General features: G+C 39.2%; 1 protein-coding gene across 1 annotated transcript in view; it reads left to right on the forward strand.

Annotated features, from left to right (window-relative positions):
- LOC140240294 (uncharacterized) overlaps positions 1–26,539 on the forward strand; it is an 88,785-nt gene that overhangs the window by 58,758 nt on the left and 3,488 nt on the right. Inside the window, exons 5-6 of the mRNA XM_072320106.1 lie at positions 5,702–5,809; positions 24,395–24,481. Coding sequence (XP_072176207.1) covers positions 5,702–5,809; positions 24,395–24,481 — 195 coding nt within the window. The remainder of the gene's footprint in view (positions 1–5,701; positions 5,810–24,394; positions 24,482–26,539) is intronic.

The raw sequence follows: 26,539 nt of genomic DNA on the forward strand, positions 1-26,539 counted from the left end.
CCTTTCTCAACAACTAGCACCTACTGTGTTACAAAGCATACACCATTAACCACTACACTAGGGACTGAGTGAACTGCGCTGCAATGTTTATACGCCATTAGCCACTTATGTATACGCACAATAGATATACTTCAATCAACATTTTTGCAATGCCATGTGTACCGGAGACAATAATTAGGTACCTTACCAAACATGTGAATTCACGTTTTTGGTCCGCGATCATAGCTGCCGTGACAACATATACACGGTTGACTCTCCACAAACTATTTGTAAAAACCGAGAGTGACCAGATGATCACTCTACGCAGCTCTTCGCTGACACTTTCACTCATTCAGTGTCGTTTCGTAAAATTGGATTTCTCGCCTATCGCCGATTTGTAACAAACGGCAGTTCTGATGAGTGTCGTAACTTTCTTATTTCGAAATTTTGAGACCCATAATTTGACATGAAGGTAGAATAGGGCAACATAATCCAGAATATGGTAAAATAGGAATTCGCGTATTTACATGCAAAACACTTTAGCGTGCCATTTCTTAATGTGAACAGCGATTTTGTGCAATTGCCAGAAGCACATTTCAAAAAGGAGAACTGTTGAGCCAAATTTGGGATATGTCATTACGCAGAAAAAAAAAAAATTCCAGTTATCTAATATATTGGCAGAGAAAAAGGGCCTCGGACTAGGAATGGTAGAACATTGGTCTAGGATACCTACCATACTACCTCAATTGCATTCTGAATACCGGTACACCTTTGGCTTTGTGAATCTGCATGTGGCCTTTCTTCAAATGTGTGTAAAATCTCAGGCAAATTGTAATATATCTTTTAGTTTACCATAATAGAAACAAGTTAGGGTGTGGGAAAAGAGTTCCTTATGTCCCCCCCCCCCCCCCCACTAGTTTGCACAAATAATGGTTCGATAGGTTGCTGGTTTTTTTTTTTTTTGTTTTTTTTTTGCTAATGGTGGACTAAATAAAGGTTTAATAATATGGGAAGTCTTCCCATAAATGGCATAACCTTTATTTAGTTTATTATTGGTAAAAAGGAATGGTAGGCATATACAAGGCCTAGTTTGTTTGTTTTGTGCAAGTTGGTGGGGGGGGGGGGGACATAAGGAACTCTTTCCGGGTGGGGCATAGGACACCTAACAAAACTACTAATCTAGATTCTAGGCCTACTCATAACAATAGTATAGTGTGTGTAGATCCTCTAAGTGACATCTCTATCAGCAATATACACTAACATTGTAGGTCCTAACTGAAGTTAACTGTTACTCACACTGAACTGAATGAAGTCTTCCGAGTTTCACAAATTCATTACCGATCCAGCAGAAGTGAAATGACATCTCTGTCGTTCAGCCCCTAGTGTCTTGAGGGGAATTGGGATTGACTTCATTTTATTTTTCTGTCGCCATCTCCATACTCTGTCACTGGTTTTCATGGTCTTCCTCTTCTTGGAGACAGATCTCTCGCTCTCCTCCTGCGGCTCCATTGTTGTGTGGATGGAGTGGTACGGTAAGTAGGCCTATATACGCAGCCAGCAGAGTTCGAGCGGACCCGTGCTAGCTAGCTGCCGGGCGGATGCCGGGAAATGCACCGATAACGCTCGCTAACCAGTGAACAGGCACCCGGGTTTCGCCTCGCGATCGCGGCGCGTCGATGTACAGCTGTACACTCTATCTTGGGCTTGCTTTTCGCCGAGGAGAAGGCAACAAATCAACGCTGTGCCAAAATCGGACAAAAGAGGGAGGCAAAAACAACACTTGAACGGAGAGCCTCTAAGCCGACCCCCTGTGATTTTGACAAGCGTTACATGTAACGCTCTTCACAAAATCATAGATATCTTCATAATGCCGTATTTTTCATCGATTCTTTTTCATTGCTTAGTCCTTTCATAGGCATTGACCCTTGTTTTTGCCTGTTTCACTTCATGAAATAGTACTTTTGCATTTTGGGTTCCAACACTCCTCCCCAGTCCCTTTAATATGCAGTTCCAAGAGCATCCAAGTGCTAAACTTGGGAGAGTCAGACCCATGACATGCTTTACAATGATCCACATCTCTGTGTGACCACTTAACCAAATTGAATGGGGTTTTCTGCAAAATATAGCTAAGATATCATATTTTAAGACCCTGAAATAGCATTCAGACAGTTTCATCATATTGGAAGTTATCATTGTGAAAATCCAATTATAATTTTTGTTGGGACGTACTGTATAGATGCCAAAAGACACAATGTGCATTATTACTATGGGAATGACCACAGAGTATAGAGGAGTAGGATGTCGTTAGTAAGGTCATCTTGCCACTGTAATGCTAGCATTAGGATTTAAGCTCCTAAATTGTCAGGTTATATAGATATGACCATAGGGAATGCATGTACAGTGATTGGTATGCAATCAGTGATGATGTACACTAGAGAAAGAAGTGCATCAGCGGTAATTAGCTTCATTCTGCATGGCGCTCAGGCATTTCATGATGTATAGGAGGAGGGGCTTTGCTAATTTATTCATCTCACGTGCTAGTGTTGTTGTTTCATCTTTTTCTTTATCAGTCCTACTGGTAACTGCTGTGTAAAAACCACAGTGAAATGTCTATTGTAGTGCTAGTGAGTGGAGCGTTATGTGGCAGCCTACTGGTAATGTATATTTGAAAAGTACAGAGGGTGGTACTGGCGGACAGCAGACCACTAAGTGTGTCATATGATAACGATTGGCAGGTGTACCAGAAATTGGAAGTAGATCGAAGAGGGTTCTGGAAGGAAAGGCGGCTGCATTTCAGGAATGAAATTTGCTGTGGGTATAGAATGCTGCCGTACGATCACTTTCACTAAGCTGTAAGAAGGTAGCAATTTTCCAAAGGATGGATTGAGAAGGAAGGAGCTCCGGCCCTGAATGTGATATTGCCTCCTGATTTGGTTGAATGGCCATCAAATCAATGCATTCAATTTTATTGTTAACTCTCAAAGGTTTGCTGCCTCAAAATGCCATTGACATCACACACAAGCAATTTCCCCAAGGTACAGAGAGAGTTAAATGTAAGAATTTTGCAACACATACACAGGTATGCAGTGTGATGAAATGCCATATACATTTATGAGCCCCTAAACCATCATGTGTTACAGACATAACTCTGTGTACGATTAGTGAACAGCGATTTGTATGCAATCCAGAAGCATTAACAATCATGGCTGAAGCAGGAACAATCATGGCTTATATGGTGTGAATCTATTCATTTATTTATTTATTTTTGCTCAGGGACAACAAGATGATTAGATTAAAGGTTGCACATGATAAAAGTCTTTAGTGACCAATTTCCACAAATTTGTAGGCACAAGAGTGGCGACATTCCATGTTAAACTATCTATCCCCTCCCAATAAAGTGTGTTGTGTCATCAAATAAGTGGACTAATGAGACACTATAGTAATACTTTTAACCCCATACTAATCAATGAAGGGACAGAAAAAAATAATCAAGAGAATAACCTTATCGAAGTATCATCAGTTTTTTCCCAACCTGAACTGTCATCAAATTAGAGCACATCACCAACAAAGTGATTGGATGTTGCTGTGTCATGCTCTTCCCGAGTGATAAAATCCCATTTGGATCTTTTGGTCAGAGGACGCACGTATGTACAGCACGAGCAATCCAGAATTGTAATCAGGCTAGCATTTCTGGGGTAAGTTGAGTGCACAGGCAGACAGACGTGTCTCGTAGTGTGATGGAGGCTCCTGCAATGGCAACGCCAAGGGTTGACGTTTTTCCCCATCCAACCATAATTAGGCATCTGTGGAGTGGTCGCCGTGGAGACGGGCAGGGGCGACAGTGGCTTTCCATGTTGCAGTCATGGGGAGCATTTAGTCAGCACATTGGCTGCATGTGTCCTCCATGCACTTTTTGCCTCGGGTGGCACGGGCGTGCATTGACCCGGGCGCAATCAAACACCGCCCTCCCGCGCAGTTTCTCGGCCTGTGTCCCGGCCAGTGCCGAATTTCTGAATCTATTTGCCTCCCATTTATTATGTGGTGCAATTGTCCCCCCAAACAAGACGCGTTCGTGTCTCCCCTTTCCTTTGTGTGACAGCCGACTCTTATAAACAGCTGTGGTGTTGTGTTACTGCACCCACACTGTGCTGACATGGTTGGACAGGAGGTACTGGGTGGAACGTGTGTTTCATTCAAATATTTTCATCAAATGAAGTGATTTGTCTTGTAACGATAGAATTTGTCAGTTTTGCACGACCTTTTGTTCATATGCCATTAGAAATCCGTAGGAACTGCATAGCAGCTTACATTAAAATCAGAAAGTTTACAGGGTGTGTACAGTTCTGGTCGAGGTGAGGATTTAGCTTTTAACGTTTTGCGAGATATTCAGAAACCACTCTATGAGATGTCAAAGAGCATGCAGTTCTTAGGGGTATCAAAAGTTTATTCGATGAAAATCACTTTTGAAATGGCTGAGATATCCAAAAACAAGGTGAAACAAGGAGATCCTAATAAAGTTGTGGCATGTCGCCTTTTATTATTAGCACTTTTTTGGATATCTCAGCCATTTGAAAACCAATTTTCATCAAATAAACGTTGAATCCTTCTTAAAATTATATGCTCTTTCATATTTTATAGGAGGCTTTTCATTATCTCACTTAGGAATGTTCAAAACATGAATCCCCACCTCAACCAGTACTGTACAGTCCCTTTAAGCAGAATGCTACACCTTCTCATGCAAATTTTTCATCTGTATTATTTCTCATCATATGATTTGTAATGGTGGAATATACATTGATTCAAATATATGTGTTTTTTTATGTGTTGATATTAATGTGTTGTTGTGTTGAACATTGGCATAAATATTTTCTGTCATTTTTATGGCATTTTCATGCTTTTCTGTAGTGTAAATATTTGTTCACATTATATTGCTTATAAGATTTTATTCATGCAGTTGCATTGGTCTCTGAATGGAAGTACTTTAGTAATATCTTTTGGGGTAATAAAGATGACTTTGAAAAAATTGAAATATTAGAAATACACATTAGGCACATACAGACAAGGCATAGAGGAAGGTGTACACTCGTGTCTTCACAGATGTGAATATGTGTCGTGGACACACATGAACACAGCTACACACTACACACACACACAACACACACACACACACCAAAAAAACAACAACAACAACAAACACACGAAAAACAAACAACCAAAAACACTGCACATGTACACACAACAAATAGCAATATACACATATAGTTACATCAAGATGTTAAAGGCTCAAATACAGACTGGAAACAGTTAGAGTCATACATGCACTTATGTCCCTAATGTAAATTTGTAGAATATTTATACCATGCACACAGAACATGACACAAAACACAAACACAAACAATGCACATTATATGCACAACACACATGCAAACACCTACAAGCATGGACGCTTTAATCTTGATACACGCAACATACACATGCATACTACACACATACATGTACACACAAACAAGCCCACCTTTAGCTGTCAAATTCTATCCCTCCCAATTCATTACACGCTGGAACCCTATATAAGCAGCTTCTTTCAGGGTTTCATCATCAATGCAAGATATTGAAGAAAACCATCAGGAAAATTGTCTGTGATCTGATTAAAGCCAGCAGGCAAAATTAGTATATGTCACTCAATTTTTTTGTTCTCTGTTACTTTTAATCACATTGACTGCAGGCTGCGGCCTATGAGAAGGAGAAACAGGCCCTGAATCGAGAGGTGTTAACACTCAGCCAGAAGCTCCTGGACACCAAGTTTGAAATCAACAAGCTGGAGGAAAAAAATGTGAGTCCTAGTTTAATGTTTGGAATGAAATCATGCCTTCCATCCCATTTTACTTCCTCCTTCTCATCATCATCATCCACTCCCTTATATTCTTCTTGCTTGTAATCATTTTCAAACAGTATCATTGGCTTTGAAACTGATTGACAAATTGCCCTACAGCGACATAAATAAGTACTGAATTGATCTGTGTTTTAGTAGTGGCCATGATTAAAAAAATCATGGACGTACGTACTCGAGCAGGATTCGAACCTACGACCTCCTGATCTCCAGACAGGCGTCATCTCCACAAGACCACAGAGCTTCCGCCCGACAGCAAGTGTTGGTTCTAATCCTTATAGCATGCAGCGGGTACTGCATAATTATTCAAATTTTTTCCCCATTGTTTACATTGTAATAATGTTATTTTTATTCTGGTAGGCAGAGTAGGCACTAAGCTCTACTCTTTTTCTGGCACATTCTAGAGATAATGTATGGATAATGGTATAGATATTATTGTTCTCGATGCTTGTCATTTTGTGTTGCAAGCAGGATCACATTTAGACATTTTTTATAATGTGAACAGAAATAACTCTTTATTTTGCGAGATTTGGTCACAATCCAAATGGATTTTCCTTTGCGATTTTTTTTTTTTCAGATGTTAGGTTGTAAAGTGGGAATGATGACCGTAAAATGTCAAAATTGTATATCCCACAATGCACTACACATATTGCTCCTTGCTATTTTTACCAGCTGTGGTGTGCCGCACTTATTTAATTACAATTTTGGCATAGTAACCATACTATGAAGCATGTATGTGTGCAGATCAGCTCTTCATAAATAATTGCGACCCAAGTTTTGCAATTTTTTACATCGAGAACTCTGAACTAAAAGAGGTGACCTCGATAGCAATCAAAATTTTGACATTTTTACAATGAGAATGACACTGATATGTCACTTGTGCCTAGGTTAGGAATGAAATTGAGATTATGGGACTATGTGATTATATGACCTCACAGACTTTGATGTTTGACACATATTTATTGAATTGAGGTGCATTTTATTCATTTTTATTGCTGACGTTTTATATATAAGCTAAACAAACCAACAACTCCAGATTGACAAAATAAGGAGGGGAAAACAAACCGTTTCTTCAAAGTCACCTCTTTTAATGTGTGCTTCAATATGCACGTTTGAATTACCTTAGTGATTATAAACAGGATACCTGGTTGTATCTGCTTTTGATATATATATCCTTTTTAGCATTTGAGTGCAGGATCCGTCTGACTTGATTTATGCTCCCTTTTAGGATCATCCAAGAAAGAGGGAGACTTTGCTGAATGGGCTCCATCATGAATACCAAATGGAGGCTCCTTTAGTCAAAATCGCTTTCCCCTGCATTCTTTGTCTTGTCTGTCTGGAAAAAAAAAAAAGGTCACGAAGCAAGGACGAGATGAAGTGAAATTTCTTTTGTCTGCTCTGAGGGTCGGTCTCAGTCGGCCAGAAGACATTCTTTCGTATTTTTCCCCTGCCCACATGGGCTGCTACGAGACCTGCATAGAAGTAGAGCAATTCAAGGTTAAAGCATGAATACAATATGACAGTGTAATGTTTACTTGTGTGGCAGAACAGTGATGAAGTTACCTTTAGGAATTAACCCATTGTCACTGAAATGCCAAAACCGCCAGGCCATTTTTTTTTTGAAGTTTTATACTCTACCATTTTTTTTTTTTTGGTATTCTTATAGAACATACAATTATGTAATTTGAAAGAGGTCAAAAGTCATCAAAAGTCGGTCATAGTTACTTTTGTGACACACTATTCTCCGTAGTACTAAAGTCTTAATAGGCTTTCAAATAAACATAACGTAGAAAAGACAAAAATTAACATGCAGTGAGCTATTTTACATCGTTTAGAAAGTTGTCAAAATGAGAGCAATATTGCTGTACCTTTCAGTGGACCATAGACCGTTATATACTGAATCTTCTGTGGCTAAAGGGTGAAATGGATATCAATCCTTTCAATGTTTTAAAGACAGTTCTCTAAACTCTGTAAGTCATGCAAACGCATACACACACACACACACACACACACACACACACACACAGGCACACAAGTCTAATCTTCAGGGTGTGTTTTTGCAGCAGCCAGATCGAAACTAAACATTTTTTTTTTTTCTGATGGGAGAGGGACCGTGAAACGCATTGACAGATTCTGGTGATTCGCGGATGCACCGAAACCTGATGGAGCATCTTCGTCTTGCTTTCGGACCGGGTGGAATGATCACTCCGGAGTCATTTTGCAAATGTCTGTTCCATGAGTGTACTCACATCTCACACACATCTGCCTCGGTTAGTGTTGTCCAATGCAAAATTCGGCGTAACAGGATGGCAGGTTCACGCGCAAGAGCAGTCTCCTGTGGGGTAAGATGAGAAATGTCAGACCAAACGGGGCTCTTCACACCTTGTTGAATATTAATGAGAAGAGTTTCCCAATTATGCACATTGCTTTCAGTGATATCTTTAGCAGGGATACATATAAAATATATACAGGATGCTCCTGTCACAACGAACATGGTTGTAATAAGATTTCAGTAAATGAACTAAAAATGCAGGTCTTAGAATAGTCATCAGAATGTTTGCATATACTTTGTTTTGCTGCAATGAAATTTTGATATAATGAAAGAAAATTGAAGGTCTGGAGGACTTTGTTATAATAGGAATTGCCTGTATAATCATTTGTTGAGAATAATGCTGAACTCATACCATGGGGGGGGGGGTGGGTCTGGTTAGGTCTGTTGCATCTTAATTCTGGAAGAGTCCCATGAGAACTACTGTAGACGCAGTTTATTTCACAAGATTTTATTTTTGTGAATACCACGAGTCAGATACTAGTAACGAATTCAAGAATGCGCAAAAATTATTAACGCTGATTTAGATATGAATGTGACGTGCCCATGCATGTGTCTCAATTTATTGCTGTTCTCTACGATCACGAATTAAACCAATCGCAAAATTGTTGGGAGGTTCTGATTTTGTGAAAAATTGGCCTCACTCAATAAATGACATATTCAGTAAATGATTTACTTTTAATGATCAACTCTGTAGGTATGCCTTGTCTGAGATCAGACTGTTTTCAGTCAAGACAAGAGTCAAATGTTTTCTACTGCAATGTATGCTGGAGTTCGAAAGGAAAATAGAAAAGATTGTATAAAAGAGGTGTAAATGTAAAATACAGAGGCAAAGGGAAGATCATTTTTCTTTCCATTTGTAGCATCGCTTTTTACAGTTTAGAGAGCATCATTTCTCTGAAGCTTTCAATTCAGTGATTTTTTGTAAAAGTAATATTTGTCAGAGGATATTAAAATATTTGCCTCTGATTGTATTTTGAATATTTGTACTTTTGTACATAAGTAAACAAATGAACAGAGTCATATGATTTGCTTTTGACCAAAAAAGAAAAAATCAATACATTCTCTATAAATACATTTTTGTGATGCACAAACACAAATATTTTTAGGAATGTGTGATCATTCTTCCATCGACAGCTCCTTGTTTGTTTGTGGAAAGTGTTCTGGGCAAAAATAGATTTCATTCCTTCTGTAGAGACAGACAGAAAAAATAAGAACTCCAAAAGGCCATTTGCCCCTGTTCAATATCTCTTAATTGCTCTTTTAGTTCTTTCAATTAAGGGACGATTGTGTAGATAATAAAGCACGAAGATGGGACCAGAAAGGGGCAACATGTGTCAGGTGCCGGTAAACACTTTGTGGTGGCAAACTAGCAAATGATGACTTTGTTATTCAGCCTGCCTTATCGCCTTCATGATCTACGGTTTGATAGGGGAAGGAGGTCAGGGTGATCAAAACATGACGACTGGTTGCTCACCGCTTATCATCCTCGTCGTCATGCTGTCCGGAAACCTTGACATTTCTCCCGAGCCTCCTCCTCTCACGGTCTCTGGTCATCACATGAGTCAGCCAGCCATGTTTGTTTTTCGTCCTTCGCCCCGACAACTCATATTCAGGTCTTCCAGACCGATTATTCCACAAAGGTTTCCTGGTTCTTGTTGTTGTTTTTAAACTCTCAAATTCAATTTTGACTCCAGACACAGTTTCCCTTAGGATTGCCGGAGATTTTGCGGAACCCCCACAGGAATTCATGTTTTCTACGAGTCACAGATTGCAAAGTGGGCATTTGAAAGTCACTGTTAACCATGATCTATAAAGTTGCACTTCAAGAAAAAAAAAAAGAAAAAAAAAAACAACCCTCAGAAAGATGGCAGAATTTTTGTGTCAAATGTGTACTATGAATACTTGTGGACACATTAGTGTAGACTTGACAGTTAGGGATCAGCTTGCAGTAATGAGTCTTACCATGTTTCCTTTTTTATTATGCCTCCGCCAACGAAGTGGCCGGAGGCATTATGTTTTCGGGTCGTCCGTCCGTCCGTACGTCCGTCCGTCCCGTTTTGTTTTTGTCGATATCTCAAGAACCGTGTGGTGGTTTTGCATCAAACTTGGTATGAGGGTATATCCTTGGGAGATGATACTTTATGTGGATTTTAGGGTCACAGGGTCAAAGGTCAAAGGTCACAGGTTATTTTGTGAAAAAAAAATGAAATTTCATGTTTTTCTCCATATCTCGCAAATGGTTCAAGGTATCTTCATGGAACTTAGTATATATGCTTGTACCGATGGGCAGTGATTATCTAGGGAAGTTGGGGGTCATGGGTCAAAGGTCATGGGTCAAAGGTCAAGGTCAACTCCTCAAAATATAACTACTTTCCTTATATTTATGCAGTGCCTGAAGGATTTTTAAAACTTGATGTATGCATGTATAACCCAATATATATTCTGTGGGAAGTTTCTTGCCAAAAGGTCAAAGGTCAAAGGTCAAGTGAAAGTGCTAAATTGCACTTTTTCTTCCATATCTCAAAAATAACTCGAGGTATTGTCATGAAACTTACATATTTTTGCATGTTCTACCTAACAGTAATTCTCTTTGGAACTGTGGGGTCAAAGGTCAAAGGCCAGGTTTCAATGATACTATTTTACCATTTGATACTGAAATTATACTTTTTCTCAATACCTTGAAAATTACTCAATGCATAAACTTGTAAAAGGGTCAAAAGTCAAGTGAAAATCATCAGTTCCCCCAAATACCTGCACTCTGACGTTTTAATCATTCATCCAATTGAACCTAGTTCTAGGAAAGTGAACATTCAGCACATTTGTGGCAAACCTGTCATTTTAATATTTTGCCAATTGTGTGAAACTGTCATCACACATTGTCAAGACATTGTACTATAGACCTATTAGGAGAACCATGTATTATGGCGGAGGCATACACCAGTCGCCGTAGCGACATTTCTAGTTCTAAAAAAAAAGAAGCTGGAGTGGGCATAATCAAACAAAACACATTTTTTTTTTGAATGAATCTTCCCACAATGAACAAAATCATCCTTTTAAGATGTGAAGACTTCTTTAAGAATGCAAGTCCCTTTTTAGGACAGGTGCATGTGAAGGATGGAATCCCTCTTTCACGCGTCCTCTCATTTTCCACAAAATGCAATAATTTCAAGAGATCCTTTGTTGACAGACAAGCTGTGTGCTAAAAACTAGTGAAACCACCCGTGGGATTGGGAATGAATTGTGAAGATTCTCAGTATCTTTCGACTCGGTATTTTTCTGGCCGTTTAAGAACATTGTGTATTTACCTTTATACATTTATAAGTTTCTCAGTGTACATTAGAGTGTTACCACTGTACTAACACTGACCTTGCAATCCCTTTAACCACCCAATACTTCAATTGTCTGACTTCACTGTGACAAACATAGTTACTGTACGAGCTGGAATTTTCGCGTACAGATATTTTCGCGAATTGGAACTACGAAGACATTTTCGCGTGTTGTTAATTTCGCGGTTGCGAGGGTCTAACTGAACTTACTTATTTGCGCGTTGTTATTTTCGCGTGTTGTTATTTTCGCGATTCAAAGGCGTTTCGCAAAATTCGCGAAAATAAAACCACCGCGAAAATTTCAGCTCGTACAGTAAGTAAATGAGGGTTAGTTTGTGTAAGGGATTTCATTACAAAAAGATCTTTAAGAATGATGAAGTACAGACGCAAACAAAGGAGTCTGTGGCACTGCAACATTGAACTCAGAAAATTCAGCGGATGTATGAGGGTGGCATTGACTTTGATCTAGAAAGCAATATCTCTCTTTAAAAGAAATACAAATTTAGTGGGAAGAATTGCATTGTCGGCAGAAAATTGGGAGAGCATTTGAATCAAACAGGCGTCTGATGGGTTTGTGGTTTCAGGGTCTTTGAAAGGAAATGCGGTCATTCCAAGTTTGGCCACTGCGACATGACCTTTGCGTTGTATGTGATGGAGCAGCGGTAGACATGTTTTCTCTTGTCTCCTCCATGATTGCTTGATTTTATGATTTTCCCTGTGAATCCCTGGCACAAAAACAAATATTGCAGAAACATGGAAAAATTTGCCTCAGAGGCTAGGATCAGCCCTTGCACAAAAACATGTTTGCTCAACTTATGAGCCTCTGGAAGATTTCATGCTCCAGCTTTCTAATGCCCACAATCAGACTAGGAATAACTAAGTTTTCACAGATACAAAATTGCACGGTTTTCAAATTTTGTCGTTAATTCACCAAATTTAAATGTTATGTTTACGCAGTCTATTGCTCAGTCTTTTTGTAATTTTGTAGTACACTTGTATTTTAAGGAGAGTAGTTTTTATCATCATCCGACAAAAAACAAAAAACAAACAAAAACAAAAACAGGATGAAGAGGGGGGAAGATCTGATTTCTGTGAATAATGTTAGTATTTTTCAGTCTTTAGTGCAGGATGTTGTTTCCAATAATCAAGTAGTAGAGCATCAAAGTTGATGAGCCATTATTATTTCAGAGGTTTTCCATCAAAATCTTTATTGGAGAAAGATTATATCATATGACATATTATACTTTACTGTTTCATTGCTTCAAATGCAGTCTACAAAGAATCAGGTTTTTTTGTATCTGTAGATAAAAACTAAGATGCACTTTTAACCAAAAATAAGATCACTCTTTAACAAAAGAAAATAAAAACAAGAGAAAAATAAAAGTATGTGGATGTTGTATCATTTCCGTTTCAAATTACTAGCAAGGAAAAGATAGTCAGAAAAGCTGAATGCCGAGTAAACATTACAAATGCCATGGCCTGTACCAGATAAGCATTTATTCAAATATGTTGGGCTGCCTAATTACTGCTCTTAAATTCTCAGATGAGTCAATGTTTTGCTCACCTGAAATCAACAAAGGTCGTCTCTGTCTAATCTTCAAGGTTTCCCCAGTAATACATGTGACCATTAGGCAGCAGAGGTACGTCCGTTTTCTGATTGTGAGAGCAGTCTTCACGACTCGTCAGCATTTTGTTAAGCCCAAGAAAATCAAATGAAATTGGGGGAAAAGAAACTGATGGAGCCTGTACTTTGATGAGACATAATACTAATCATCATTATGTACACTACCTGTCTTGGTGTGTTGGGGGACTTTTCCTCTTTGACAAGCTACTGTTGGTGTGATTACAATATGAATGAATGCTTCATTAACTGCTGTTCTGAACACCATGCATGCCCCATGCTTGAATATCACAAACTGTGAAAGACTTTTTGTTTTTCCATGTGGGAGACTTCAAATGTCTAATTCCTTTTCCTCTAGATTCAAATGCTTTGACATACTAGTATGTCCCTTGTTTAAAGGGATGGTACAGTATTGGTGGAGATGAGAATTGGACTTTAACTTTTTGTGAGATACCATGAAAACACTTATGAAATAGTACAGAACATACCATTTTAAGAGGAATTCAAAGTTTATTTGATGAAAATCGGGTTTGGAATGACAAACATCTAAAAACAAAGTAAAACAAAGTGATCGTAATAAAGTGTGGGTCCCACACTTATTAGAATCGCTCTGTTTTGGATATCTCAGCCATTTCAAAACCAATTTTCATCAAATAAATGTTGAATTCCTCATGGAATTACATGCTCTTTCATATTTCATAAGAGGTTTCTCATTATCTCACCAAAAAAAAAAAAAAATGTTAAAAACCTGAAATTAGGTCTCAACCAATACTATATGATCCCTTTAAGCCTGTTTGGTAAAGTGTGTGCTCAGAAAACGTGGATTAGATTGTCTGTATGAGAGCAGAATGTGTCTACACATGCCCACATCCGGTCGCAGTGAACCGTGAACCAATGAGTGTTTGTACAGGGGGTCCGCATCCATCACGAGTTCAACCTGTAGAAAGGCAAGACAAATATTTTCCATCGCGGCTCTCCCCCTCACTTTCACTTTTCTCTCCCCTCATGTTTCTCCCTGCCTTTCTCCCTATTCCTCTCCCCGTCTCCCTATCTACCTTTCTGTCTGTCTGTCTGTGTGTGTGTCTCTCTCTCTATGTGTCTTTGTAATATATGTATCTCTCTTTTTTTCATCTTTCTCTCTCTCTATGTCTCTTTGTAATATATGTATCTCTCTCTTTGTATCTTTCTCTCACTGTCATAATATCCAACTTAATGGTATTCTCCCAATCTTCTCCTCTATCTCTCCCTCTATGTCCCAGATCTCTCTCCCCTTCTTTACCTCCGTGCAATTTATCATCCTTCCCAGTTTCCTCACATCCAGGCAGTCTCCCTGCATAATTTGTCCTCCAAAAAACGAAGTAGCCTGTTAGGTCTGTCGTTACCACAAGCAACTTATTTGTATATAACGTCACTGGTATTGTCAGATGGTGGTAATGACGTGGTTAATCCATTTATTCCTCCCTCTCTCTGTATATGCTTCATTTAACAATCTATTCTCTTCTTTTCCATTCATTGTCCTCAATGTACTTCCTGCTCCCTTCCTCTTTTCTTGAACCCCTCCTTCTCTCTCTTTCTCTGTCTCTTATGGTTTCATATTTCTTCATGTTAACTTCCACAGCCTCTCTCTTTCCTTTCCTTTTTCTTTCTATCTCATCACACTTTTATCATAGCAACCATCTTGTTCATCTATATATCCATTTTTTTTTATTCGCTCATAATTTCCATTCTTGTCATTCTCTTTTTCTCTCCACTTTGTTGCCTTCCTTTCTATTTTCCCTCTTCTCTCATTCCTTCCTTCCTTCCCTCCATGTCCTTCTGTCTATTCTTTCACCCTCTGTGCTTTCTATCTATCTCTTTCTATCCCTTCTCACCCTCTCTCATCTCTTTCCTCAGTTTCTCTCTCTCTTACCTTGTTGCTCTTTCCTCCGTTCTCACGAGTCCCGCATCCCGGATGATGCATCATGTGAAGATGGATGAGTCATCCTATTTCATTCCAGAACTGGAATTGCTGAAAACTCATCAGCATGTGGAAAAGGCGACAAAAGGCTGCTTTGTGTGAACATGCAATTGCTCCAAGAATAATCCTATAATCGAATTAGGTCATACAAACAGTATCCCAGTGCATGACAGAATGCTTGTCCTCACTCTGATGTTATAAAGCATGTTGGGGGCATTATCGGTACTGAATTTATGCTGAACAGACATCTTTGTAGCTCCTAACTGATGATTCAAAAATATGTTTGTACTTTCAAAATAATAGTGATAAATGTAGCATAGAAGGTTTATGTTTGTCAGTGATTTTAGTTTGAATCATATCTTTAATGATGATGATTATCATACATTTCAGATAAACAAGTGATCAAAATGAGTGGTCATCCCATAATTAGAAATATTTTGTAGACCAGCTGTAGGCTAGAAACTACAAATTGCCATAGACCAAATATCTTTTGAGGAGTGCAAACAGATGCCGTTTTTTTCTTTGTAGGAAGAAAGAAAAGTAGACATTAAAGGACCTGTGCAATGCAGATCTGTGCTGACATGTGTTGATTTGTGATATATTCCCTGATCATCACTTATGCGGCCAAATAAATATTTGAATATGTGCCATATATTTCATATTAATTTTTAGCTCACCTGAGCCAAAGGCTCAAGTGAGCTATTGCGATCGCCCTTCGTCCGGCGTCCGTCGTGCGTCGTGCGTCGTGCGTCGTGGATTGTGCGTCGTCCGTCGTGCGTAAACTTTTTACATTTTCATCTTCTTCTTGAAAACCCCAAGACCAATTTTCATCAAACTTGGCAGGTAGCATCCCTAGGGGGTTAGGAACTCAATTTGTTAAAATGGGCACCATGCCCGACCCAGGGGGCCCCCAGGGGGGCCCAAACCCCCCAAAATTAAGGAATCTGTAAAAATCTTCTTCTCTAGAACCAGAAGTGATAGAGCTAGAGTTAGTACATTGATGACTGTAGTTTCAAGTTTGTTCATGGCAGAATCAGGGGTGCCCCCCTTGGGACCCAGGGGAGGGGGTGGGGAGGGGTCCTAATGGGGCCTAAATTGTACATTTTCATCTTCTTCTTGAGAACCCCTTGACCCATTTTCACCAAACTTGGCAGGTAGCATCCCTAGGGGGTTAGGAATTCAATTTGTTAAAATGGGCACCATGCCCCACCCAGGGGGCCCTCAGGGGGGCCCAAACCCCCCAAAATGAAGGAATCCTTAAAAATCTTCTCTAGAATCAGAAGTTATAGAGCTAAGATAATACTATGAGTGAGTACATTAATGACTGTAGTTTCAAGTTTGTTCATAGCACATCCAGGGGTGCCCCTCTTCGGGGCGGGGGGGGGGGGGGGGTGGGAAGGTCCAAATGGGGGCCTGAATTGTACATTTTCATCTTCTTCCTGAAAACCTCATGATGGATTTTCATCAAACTTGGCAGGTAGTATCCCTAGGGGGTCAGGATCTCAATTTATCAAAATGGGCACCATGCCTCACCCAGAGGGCCCCAGGGGGCCCCAATCCCCCCAAATTAAGGAATCTTAAAAAATTTGGGCCCTTATTGTACATTTTCATCTTCTACTTAAGAATGCCTGGTCAAATTTTAGTAGAGCTGTGAATAATTTGGATTAGTGACTGCGTGAAAGGTGAACTTGCGGTACTCAGGTGAGCGCTAGACCCGCGGGTCTCTTGTTATACAAAATTTTCTTCATATTACTTGGATGTGCCCATGAAAAACCTTCTAGACCAAGATTCTGTTGATGACATCATTTGTCAGTCACTACTGAAGAGTGCTATCAAGACAAACAAAAGATACTGGAATGCATCTTCCACAAAACTGAGCATAACTTGAATGTTTTCCATACAATGCTTTTTTATGTATCATGTTTTAGTAACATGGTTAGGGTTGGTATAAATTAACACAAGTCAACATGCATGTGCATTGCATGTAGGTTCTTTAAGTAATCTATTCTATGCTAGTGTCAAATAAATCTGGGGAAAAAAAAATCTCTATCTATTGTTGCATCAAATGTTCTGTGGAATCATTGTGAAAATAAAAAGAAAACTGTGAAATTATGCCTTACGGTGGTTTCCCCTGGAAGGCAATGGTGCTTGAATGCCGCACCTCGTTTTGACTTCCAAGGCCATCTGAGAAACGTATCATGAGGCTGTGATGTGTGAATGGCATGCAAGGAAGAGAGATAGACCCTTTGAAGCAGCCCCAGCGCTGATGATGTATTCATCACTGTACAGGTGTCCTCGCTATCTAGACTTCCGGGGCCAATCTATCGCATTTTTTTCTTTCCTTCGTGTATGGTAATGTGAACGTTGACATTGCACAGCACCCGTGTTCCTATTTGCCACAATGCGCAGCATGATATTTATAGCCACAATCCAATTGTGAGTTTTTCTCCATCTCAGCACCATCAAACCCTTCACTCCAAACCAATCTCTATTTTCCCCTTTCCCCCTTTTTGTCGTTTTAATCTCATTCTATTCGTTGCCACCTGCTGCGTTCTCTTTTTGTCATTGTGCCCTCATTTAGCGCTTCCTGTCGGCTGCGATAATGAATATGAGCACCATAGTTTTGTGTGTTCTTGCGAATGAATAATTTGTGTGTAATATTTGTCGTACATAGTGGAAGACTTTGCAGGACTGATGAATATGCTAGGGCTTTCCATGTGTGAGCCATGTGTTCACAGTGTCCAAGTTAGCAGTGACAAGCTTACTGATATGTGGGTTTTTGGGTTGTTTTTTTTTTTTTTTGGGGGGGGGGTGTATTTGTTCATACCATGGTTTCTGTATCCATGACAACAAAATTGCAGCTATGCAATGATGCATTGTGTAGCTGAACAAACTTATATATGCAAGGGATCGTTCAAGCTTTACTTGGAATGAGGAAATTTATCATTTCAGTTCAGTTCTGGGACCTCAAAGCGTGTGAAAATGTATGAAATTCAGAGCATGGTGATGAATTGGTAGTGATGAAAAGTTTGTGGTCCTTACCACTCAGGGTGAGAGTATCTTCTTTAGTGTACAAATACTGTTTCCCATGTGTCACTCTTATTGCCCCAGCATGGCCATGCACCCATTCATACACCTGAGTCTAGAGGGATAGAGTAGTCTAACATCTTGGTAAAAGAAAAAGGCAGGATCTAACCCAGGACAGAGTTTCAAGCCTGATTCACTGTACCATAATGCTGCCATTGTGTCATCGGTCAAGACTTTAAAGGATAATTTATTTTTAAATAGATCACGTTTTACAGTGAAATAAAGTGCAAATTGTCAATGAATTAATCTCAAGACCAATGTATCTTAACTCAAAAGATGGAATCCTTCATCGATTATAGTGACACACACCTTATCAACTACCCCAATCCCAACTTACATGATGGTTACAATGATTACAACACCTGCGGATAATTTGATAATACTCAGCAAATTGCATAGACCATTATCACACCAGTCTTTCACGCTATCCAGTGGCTACCTGTTAAGCTTTATTTCATATTCAAGTTATTGTTATTTGTTTTCAAATGTGTGCATGGTTCTGCCTTGAATACAACATCACTCTCATTAAAACACCATGGTCCTCCAAAAAGCCCTCCATTTATCCAAAATACCTGTCTGCTGATTATTCCATCAGTATATGCAGCTCGATAAAACAGCTCTTTGTGTATACTGGATCATATCTTGGGCATGGACTATATCCATTCATAAAAAAAAGTAGTCCAGCATATGAAACTTTCACTTTTAGTTATAAAATCACATTTGTTTTAGAGTATCATGTGATTATCAAGTGACATTCTTGTTCTACCTCTTTGCTCTCATTTGCATAATTGCTTTTACTGTATGCATATATGCACATCATGTTGTTAATATCCTCTTGTTTTTCGACTGCTATATATTGCGCTGTGCTTTGAGTATGTAATTAAGGTGGATGCAGTACTTCACAAATGCTCGTCGTCATCATCATCATCATCATCATCATCATCATCATCATCATCAACATCAGTGTAAGAGCAAACTGTAACAGCAATATTTTCTCCACCTATTGCACAATAGGGAGGTGGGGCTGTGTACCCTGCAGTCCCTTTCTAAGGACTATGACCCCTGCTCTCTTACAGCCATTCAACATATCTCGTAAAAAACTATTTTTGAATTTCTTTGATACATGTAATCTCATACATTAGAGAAATATCAGTCTGCCATTAAAGACTGCCTCATATCATAATGCATGCAACACATGCCATGGCATCCATGCGAGGCAGAAAATTCTTTTTTTTTTTCCAGATTGGTATGCATGCGTGTACCTAGCAGTAAGCTCCTTATATAGCATAGCGTGGATGTTCAACATGGGAATTCCTAAAGAACACTAGTAAGCAGTCATTAGCCTAGCAAGCTATGAGTGCATGAATGATCTGCATTGATTCCTTGAAGTAGCAGTACGTAGTTGCTGCCGTAACAATATGTCATGGCAGACAACGTATACAATCTGATCAGTATTTCTGGGAGTGCTTGGTCTGATGGTCAGAGCATTTAAGTTGGTCATTACCATGGGTATCCTGTCTCTACATTATGTCTATAACATGATGAGGTACTGGTCTCAAGAGGGTTAATGCGAAAGACATAATGATGTGGTTTTGATGCCCAGACAATGAAATACAAAATGTATCCAGACAACCTGCCACCATCAAGAGGGCAAATGGCAGTTAAAAATGTCACCTAAAATGGTGTTGCTCAGAGAAAAATTGTCAGCTGAGGATAAGGAAGGTATCTGCAGAGGAAGAGAGAGAGAAAGGAAAGAGAGATATGTGAGAAAGATGAAAGAGAGGGTATGATGTTGGGCTAGATGTACCTTGATGACTCACATGTGTGTAGTGGGGGAATCAAACAAGGGTGTTTCTGGCAAACTTCCCGCCTGCTGCGTGTTCCCCTGAATATTGCCGCCTGCAGCGTTCGTGCAAGCCCAGCCTCTCCCAATCATTGTCGGCTGACGTGGCTGGGTGCCATTTTGAAGGTGTCGGCCCTCGTGTGGCGCGCCTCCCCTGTTCCTGCGAAATGTCATCCAGGGATGGCAAGTGGTATCACAGGACCACCTGTCACACTTCCAAAGTGAACTGACCTCAACTCTTCTCACAAGTTTGGAATAAGAATGTTGCTTGCATTATCTTGGATGTTCTACACATATGGCCTCAGGCTGCATGCAGCTGTGGGGAACAAAATCATGAAATTTCATATGTTGTCAAATGAATACACCTCATAACCAGAGAATTATGTGCCAGGAGAGTGGTCATTGGAAGCATAGATGCGACACTTTTTTTTGTTTTGACACCCCTATGTTTCCCCCCAAAATGCGAACTACAGACTCCCCAGAGATTCCATGTGGGCAGGGTGTGTGATTTGTTGAGCGGGTGCACACTTGGGTGACTTTTTCGGGGGGGGGGGGGGGGGGAGGGGGGAGGGGGAGACCGCTATTTCGAATGAAGTATTGCTGTGCACAGCTTAGCATCTTTTGGCCGTGATGGAAAATGTGTCCCCACGGTTTCAGTTTAATTGATAGGAGAAGTAGTTCCCGGACTGTGACGAGTGCTGCTCTGCTTCATTCGCAAGCAGGCTTTCAGCCATATTGGCTGCAGCATGGTAAACGTGAGACCGGCGATAGCCGTTCCCTCCGAAACGAGCATTCTTAAGAGAAGACTCCAGATGTAAGCTGGAGCACCCCCAACAATGCATCACCACTCGAGAGGATGCAATTTTGCTCCAGGCAGCACGGCTGCTTCTCAAGACATTGTTGTTTGATTGGATCCAAGAAGCATTTTTTCTGGGCTTTCCTGTCATAAAGAGGTTAAGCATCACACAGGGCTATTCTGAGCAAAGTCAGGATTCTTTCCGTAACCAGAGATGTGAGGTACTGGTAGTGAGTCCTCATTTTCAGACATAAGTAGATCTACTGACATTTAGAAATTATGGTTGGCTTGTAGAGCATCCAGAGAACATGCTGAAAGAGCCATTTCTTGGGCAAAATGTATAGTTTGCATGGAAATTTTAACAGAATAAATGCAATTTTTGACAGTAATAACATTGTTTCAACTTTTTATAGTTATTACGTAATATTATTTTGAGGAAAATAATTCATAGCTGAGCACATTACTTTTGAGTAAAAGCTGCCCATGTTGCTCTCCAAAAACAATATATACCTTTGGTAGATGAGACCATCTGCAATTAAACAGAGCCATTGTGTTCACTACTTTCGGTGACGAAAAAAGTCGCATCTCCATATTCTGTGCAAAGGATTCCAACAGCTTGCCCATCGAGCCGTCAATCAGATGAATGAAGTTTTGATGAGACTATGAGTGAAGAGCGTAAACAGTCGAAATGGACAAGCAAAATGTGTGATGGCGAGTTGCTTATGCAATAAAATGCATTGTTTATAAACATATAGTCACACAGGCAGGGCATGGTTATGTCCCTTCCACCCTCCCTTCGCTACACTCGTGTAGCTGACAGGAGAGTGGGAAAAGGGGCTTAACCAGTCCATTCCAGGGGGAAATTTTGCTTCAGAAATTATGTGGATTCTGAGATCTTGTGGATTAAGGGAGAGGTGGGGTGGGGGCCACGTAAAGGGCTCCAGTCTGTTGAATTTTCAGTTTTCAGTCATGCATTGTAGAGGAGTACAGACATCTTTACTCAAAGCATAATGCTGCTTTAACCCGTGGTAATAGGACTGACCGACTTTGCTACAACACGCCATTTCCCATAGACACCTGCCGGAGTATCCTCGGGACTCGTCCTCAATGGGTTACTTTTTCCTGTGCCATAAACTGGTATATGCTATTGACTGATCACAGATAACCAAGTTCTCATTTTTAATCAGTGGGCACATGTGCACTGAACTCATCAGCTAAAAACAATAGATAATGGTATACAGGGGATGATTTGCCTTGCTACAATGTATCCACAATACTTGTGTGAGTCGGAGTGTTGATCTTGATTCACTTTACAATACCATGGAAGAGAATAGTGGGATACGCATAAGACCAGCAACCACTGATGGTGGTGCAGATAATGTGATGCATGGCACAATATGTATGCGGGCAAGCTGTGATATTTAGCCAACTCTTAGGCAACATGTAGTCCCCTCCCGCATTTTGCATGGCCATGTCGGCCTACAAAGTGTTGGGGGTGCTTGTATGTGATGCATGAAAAGATAAAAGAATGTCTATACACCTATTCTTTGAATGTCATCTCTTGAGGCAGTAGTGTAATATATAGTGCTCTAAGAGTATTGGTGCCTTACTAATCGTTGATATGCCTTCACTGATCAAATCTGTGAGTAGTGTTGGATGAAGACACTGTGCTTGAGTGCAATTTGCAAGACAAAATAAGTCATCTTCCGAATTGGCTAACAATTTCATATCTTCATTGGATAGTTGTCTTGAGCCCTACATATTATTCACTGCTTGAACACAGAAGAGAGGTGAATAGTGTTAATGCTCTGATGTAAATGTTAATGGCTAATGATAATTTTACATTTAAACAAATAAACTGAACACCAACAAAACACACATAACACCCATAGCAGTAAATTATGAGGGAGCTGGTAGATCAGTTATCACCATACATTATGTGTGTGTATGGCAGTTTTTGCAAAAAGTGTCCTATGACATTATATTAGTATGCACATTTGCTGTTTCGTTTGTTTGTTTGGTTTTGTTTTTTATTTTTTTGCTGTTTCTCTGGACATGTATCATGTTATTGTGAACCAGGTTGAAATTAACCAGGAATGAAATTACTTCAGGGTACATCTGTACATTATCGCTTAATTAGTCTCTTTTGTCCAGACTATAATCTATTTAGAGTCTGCGTTCTTGTCACCATTTTTCAGGTCAATTGATTTCTGATAAAGTGCAATATAGTGTATGTCTTTTGAATTGTATATCATATTCTGAAACTCTGTAAGTTAAGTCTTACTAAAAATAGATGAATCAAAATGAAATAAATTTGTTTTACTGTCATAAAAACACACCAATATGTTATCCTCTCTCTGTCCGAGAAGGACTGTAAGTAGACTAATCATGATTATCATTATGAAACTGTAAGGAGTTTCCTGATTATTCACCATATTATAACTTCACGGAGGACTGCGAATGGACAGTAATGATGTACTTTCCGCTCTTGAATGGTGGGCTGCCATTTTGTGTGATTCAGCTGTCGGCCGACTGTGCTGCATTAATGACTCACCACACGTCTTGCAGTACCCCAAAGTCTATACTCTGGACACGACTGGAGATTTATCTTGTTTCTTGCAGAAGGTCAGCAACGGCCTCAATAATTGAGCCCAAATGTCAGCCTCTCTTCCGCCTGACCCTTACACTGAATGCCACCCTTGACTAAACTCTCTTTTTCTTTACCTCACGCTGTCTTTCTAAGTTTCTTGGAACCACAATTTGTATTCCTTTTTGCCCCTACTTAATTGATGTAAGAAAGACCGACGGTAGTGCCCTGTGTCCCAGTGCCAGTGTGCTTCTGGGATGGCGGTTAGGGCTCTCAGTACTTTTGCTGGTGTATAAAAAGAGTACTTATACTCTTAGGAGCTGTGTGCAAAGAAAGACATGTTCTGCCTACCTTCCTTATTTTTTTTTTTTCTTTCTCACTTTTTTGCATGTTTGAAAAATCATACACAATGGTTTTGTAGATAACAAAATACAATATGCAAAAGAAATTAGAGAATATTGCAAACACATATACATTTCTTCTTATCTGCGACAAGGTCAAGTTAGGATGGATTATTGAATGTGGATTGAAAGTTCTGCAGGTTAAGCTAAGTGCCTGGGCACACATTTGCTGGTAAGAATTGAGAGTCTTGATAATTTGATATTTAACTTTAAAATATCAAATCATTCATGGAGTCGTATTGTAAGGCAAATTTGCTTTTGTTATGATTGGAGATATTGGTTGGGGATGTTGACAGTATTTCATTTATATGAGAAAGAAGACACATTTTAGAGCTTGTCATTCACCTTCATGTTATTTCTGTTTGATAAGATTGAATTTGAATCAATTTCATATTTTGAAGCACCTTAACATGTCAAATCAACATGTTCAAATCAGCTGCTCAAACACTGGAAGAATTCAAAGCTTGTGCAATTTCTCTTTTATCTAATGAACATCATGCAGTTTTATTCTGTCCATTCTTCAGGGTTGTGATTTCATTAACTTTTGCTTTTGTTTTTGCACCTTTTATCCTACTCAGAACCGGTATAAGAAAGACTGCGACCTTGCCGTGCAGCTGCTCCAATGCACTCCATCAGGGGCCTACATGCAGCATAAAGTTAGCCAGGTGAGTGGAACTGTCTCATTTCATTGTACAGTGCACTCCTGTTCTAACAAACATGGTTATAATGAAATTCCGGTTACAACGAAATAAAAAATCAAGCCGCAACATTATTGGCTCTATGTTTTTTATTGTTTACTTGTTTGGTTATAATGAAATTTGCCAGTCCCAAAGACTTTGTTATAACAAGAGTCCACTGTATCAATGTGATCAATATGGCTCTTTGGCAATTTCAATAAAACACCTAACCCAAAGACTAGGACAGACATTAAGTGCAGTGTCACTTCCTTGCTTACTCTGTGAAATAAATGAATAAGTTAAATAAAAAAAAAAAAAGGTGAAGAGTAAAACAAGGTGAGCAGAATTGTGACTTTCACATTGCTTTGTACACAAACTATTATTATAAACAAAATCATGTGTTTGATCAAAAGATTAAAGCTGCAACTCTTCCGTGTAAGTGATCATTGCTCAGTTATTTCCATTGAACAAAAATTTGATGCAAACATTTTTCTCTCTATGATTATGTTTTCAAGAATAAGATAAGACTGATGTACAGGTTGGTGGAAAGCTTGTGAGGGCATGACATCATCGCCTTGTAGTCTTGTCTGACAGCACTGTATCATGATAACAAGAGAACCTCTAAATTCTCATGAGTTTTCAATATTTTACCCAAATTTGATGAAACTTAAATTATCCCAACTGGTGGTGACTTTAATGTGTTTTGTCTGAATCAACTTCAGCATAAAGTGGAGTCTTGTTTTAACTTGCTGTGTGCGCTTGCTTACTGACCGACCATGAAGATTGCATAAAGCATATGAAAGTACTCTGTATATATGCATGCATTGAAAATTATCTATACACATAAATATATATAGCAAGAGGAAGAGAGGGATCTCCAGAGCAGAAAAATGGAAACACAATATGGTAAAGATTGTCATAGTGTCTAAAATTTTGCTCAGAAAATACTGATACTGCCTTTAATGTCAGAACAGCCCTAAAGGGACTGAAAGTGCCCATTTCCTGGAGTTGTTATGAGCAATCAGAAACTAGTCAGAGACCAATTATTGAGTCTCAAGATGACCGTTCAAGATCCATAAAAGGACACTTTTTTTCTTCTAGTGACATTTTTGTTATCACAGAAGACAATTGTAGATCCCTGTTGGGGAAAATTTAATTAGAATGGAGTTGGCTTTGTGTAATGAGTCATTCTAGCACTATTTTTGTAGCGTCTGTGAAGCATGCTGGCATTGGCGATATGAAAAGCAGTGATGAGCTTTGCCTAGAGCATTTGACATTTATGAGAAATGTGTACTACAGACAGATATAAAAATTGTGCATATTCGTATGTATGTCTGTATACATGTATGTAATAAACAGAAATTAATATAATTTTCAGTTTATACTGCATATATGAATATATATATATATATATATATATATATATATATATGAAATGTTTAAATGGAAAAAAATATTTTTTTTATCAACTTTAGATATTTAAAATTCTAATATCTTCAAATCAAATGTAACAATCACTGTGTCTTCAAAAGATCTAATTTTTCTCATTTAATGATGACATTGTTTAGAAAAATTTTACATTGGTAGGCCTTTTTTTTTTGCATTCAGTCTTATGTATGTACATGTATATATATATACATATACATATATGTATGAGATTTCTAGAATATGATTGAACTCCCTGTCATGTCCACCTCCCCCTTTAAAACAAACCAAAACAAAAGCCAAACAAAAAATACACACACACCCTAGACTTGATCTCCTGTCTACAATGGCTAGAAAGCAAATAAAAAAAAAGAAAGAAAAAAAAAGGGAAAAAGGAAACAAAGAAGAAAACAAGCTGTCCTCTTTTGATTCCCATACCAGTGCCATTATGCTTTATACTCCCCATGATGCATGCATATCGACAGCCTGGTGTGTCAGGAGGGGGAGGAGTGGATATCCCGCCGATCCTGTTAGCTCTAACAAGATGATGCGGTGGATGTAGCTTAGTAGCTAATCAAGCGGAAGGGTCATCGTGGCCTTGGAGGTTTTACTATTCCAGTC

Source organism: Diadema setosum, chromosome 1 (assembly GCF_964275005.1).
Source record: "Diadema setosum chromosome 1, eeDiaSeto1, whole genome shotgun sequence".
Lineage (NCBI taxonomy): Eukaryota > Metazoa > Echinodermata > Echinoidea > Diadematoida > Diadematidae > Diadema > Diadema setosum.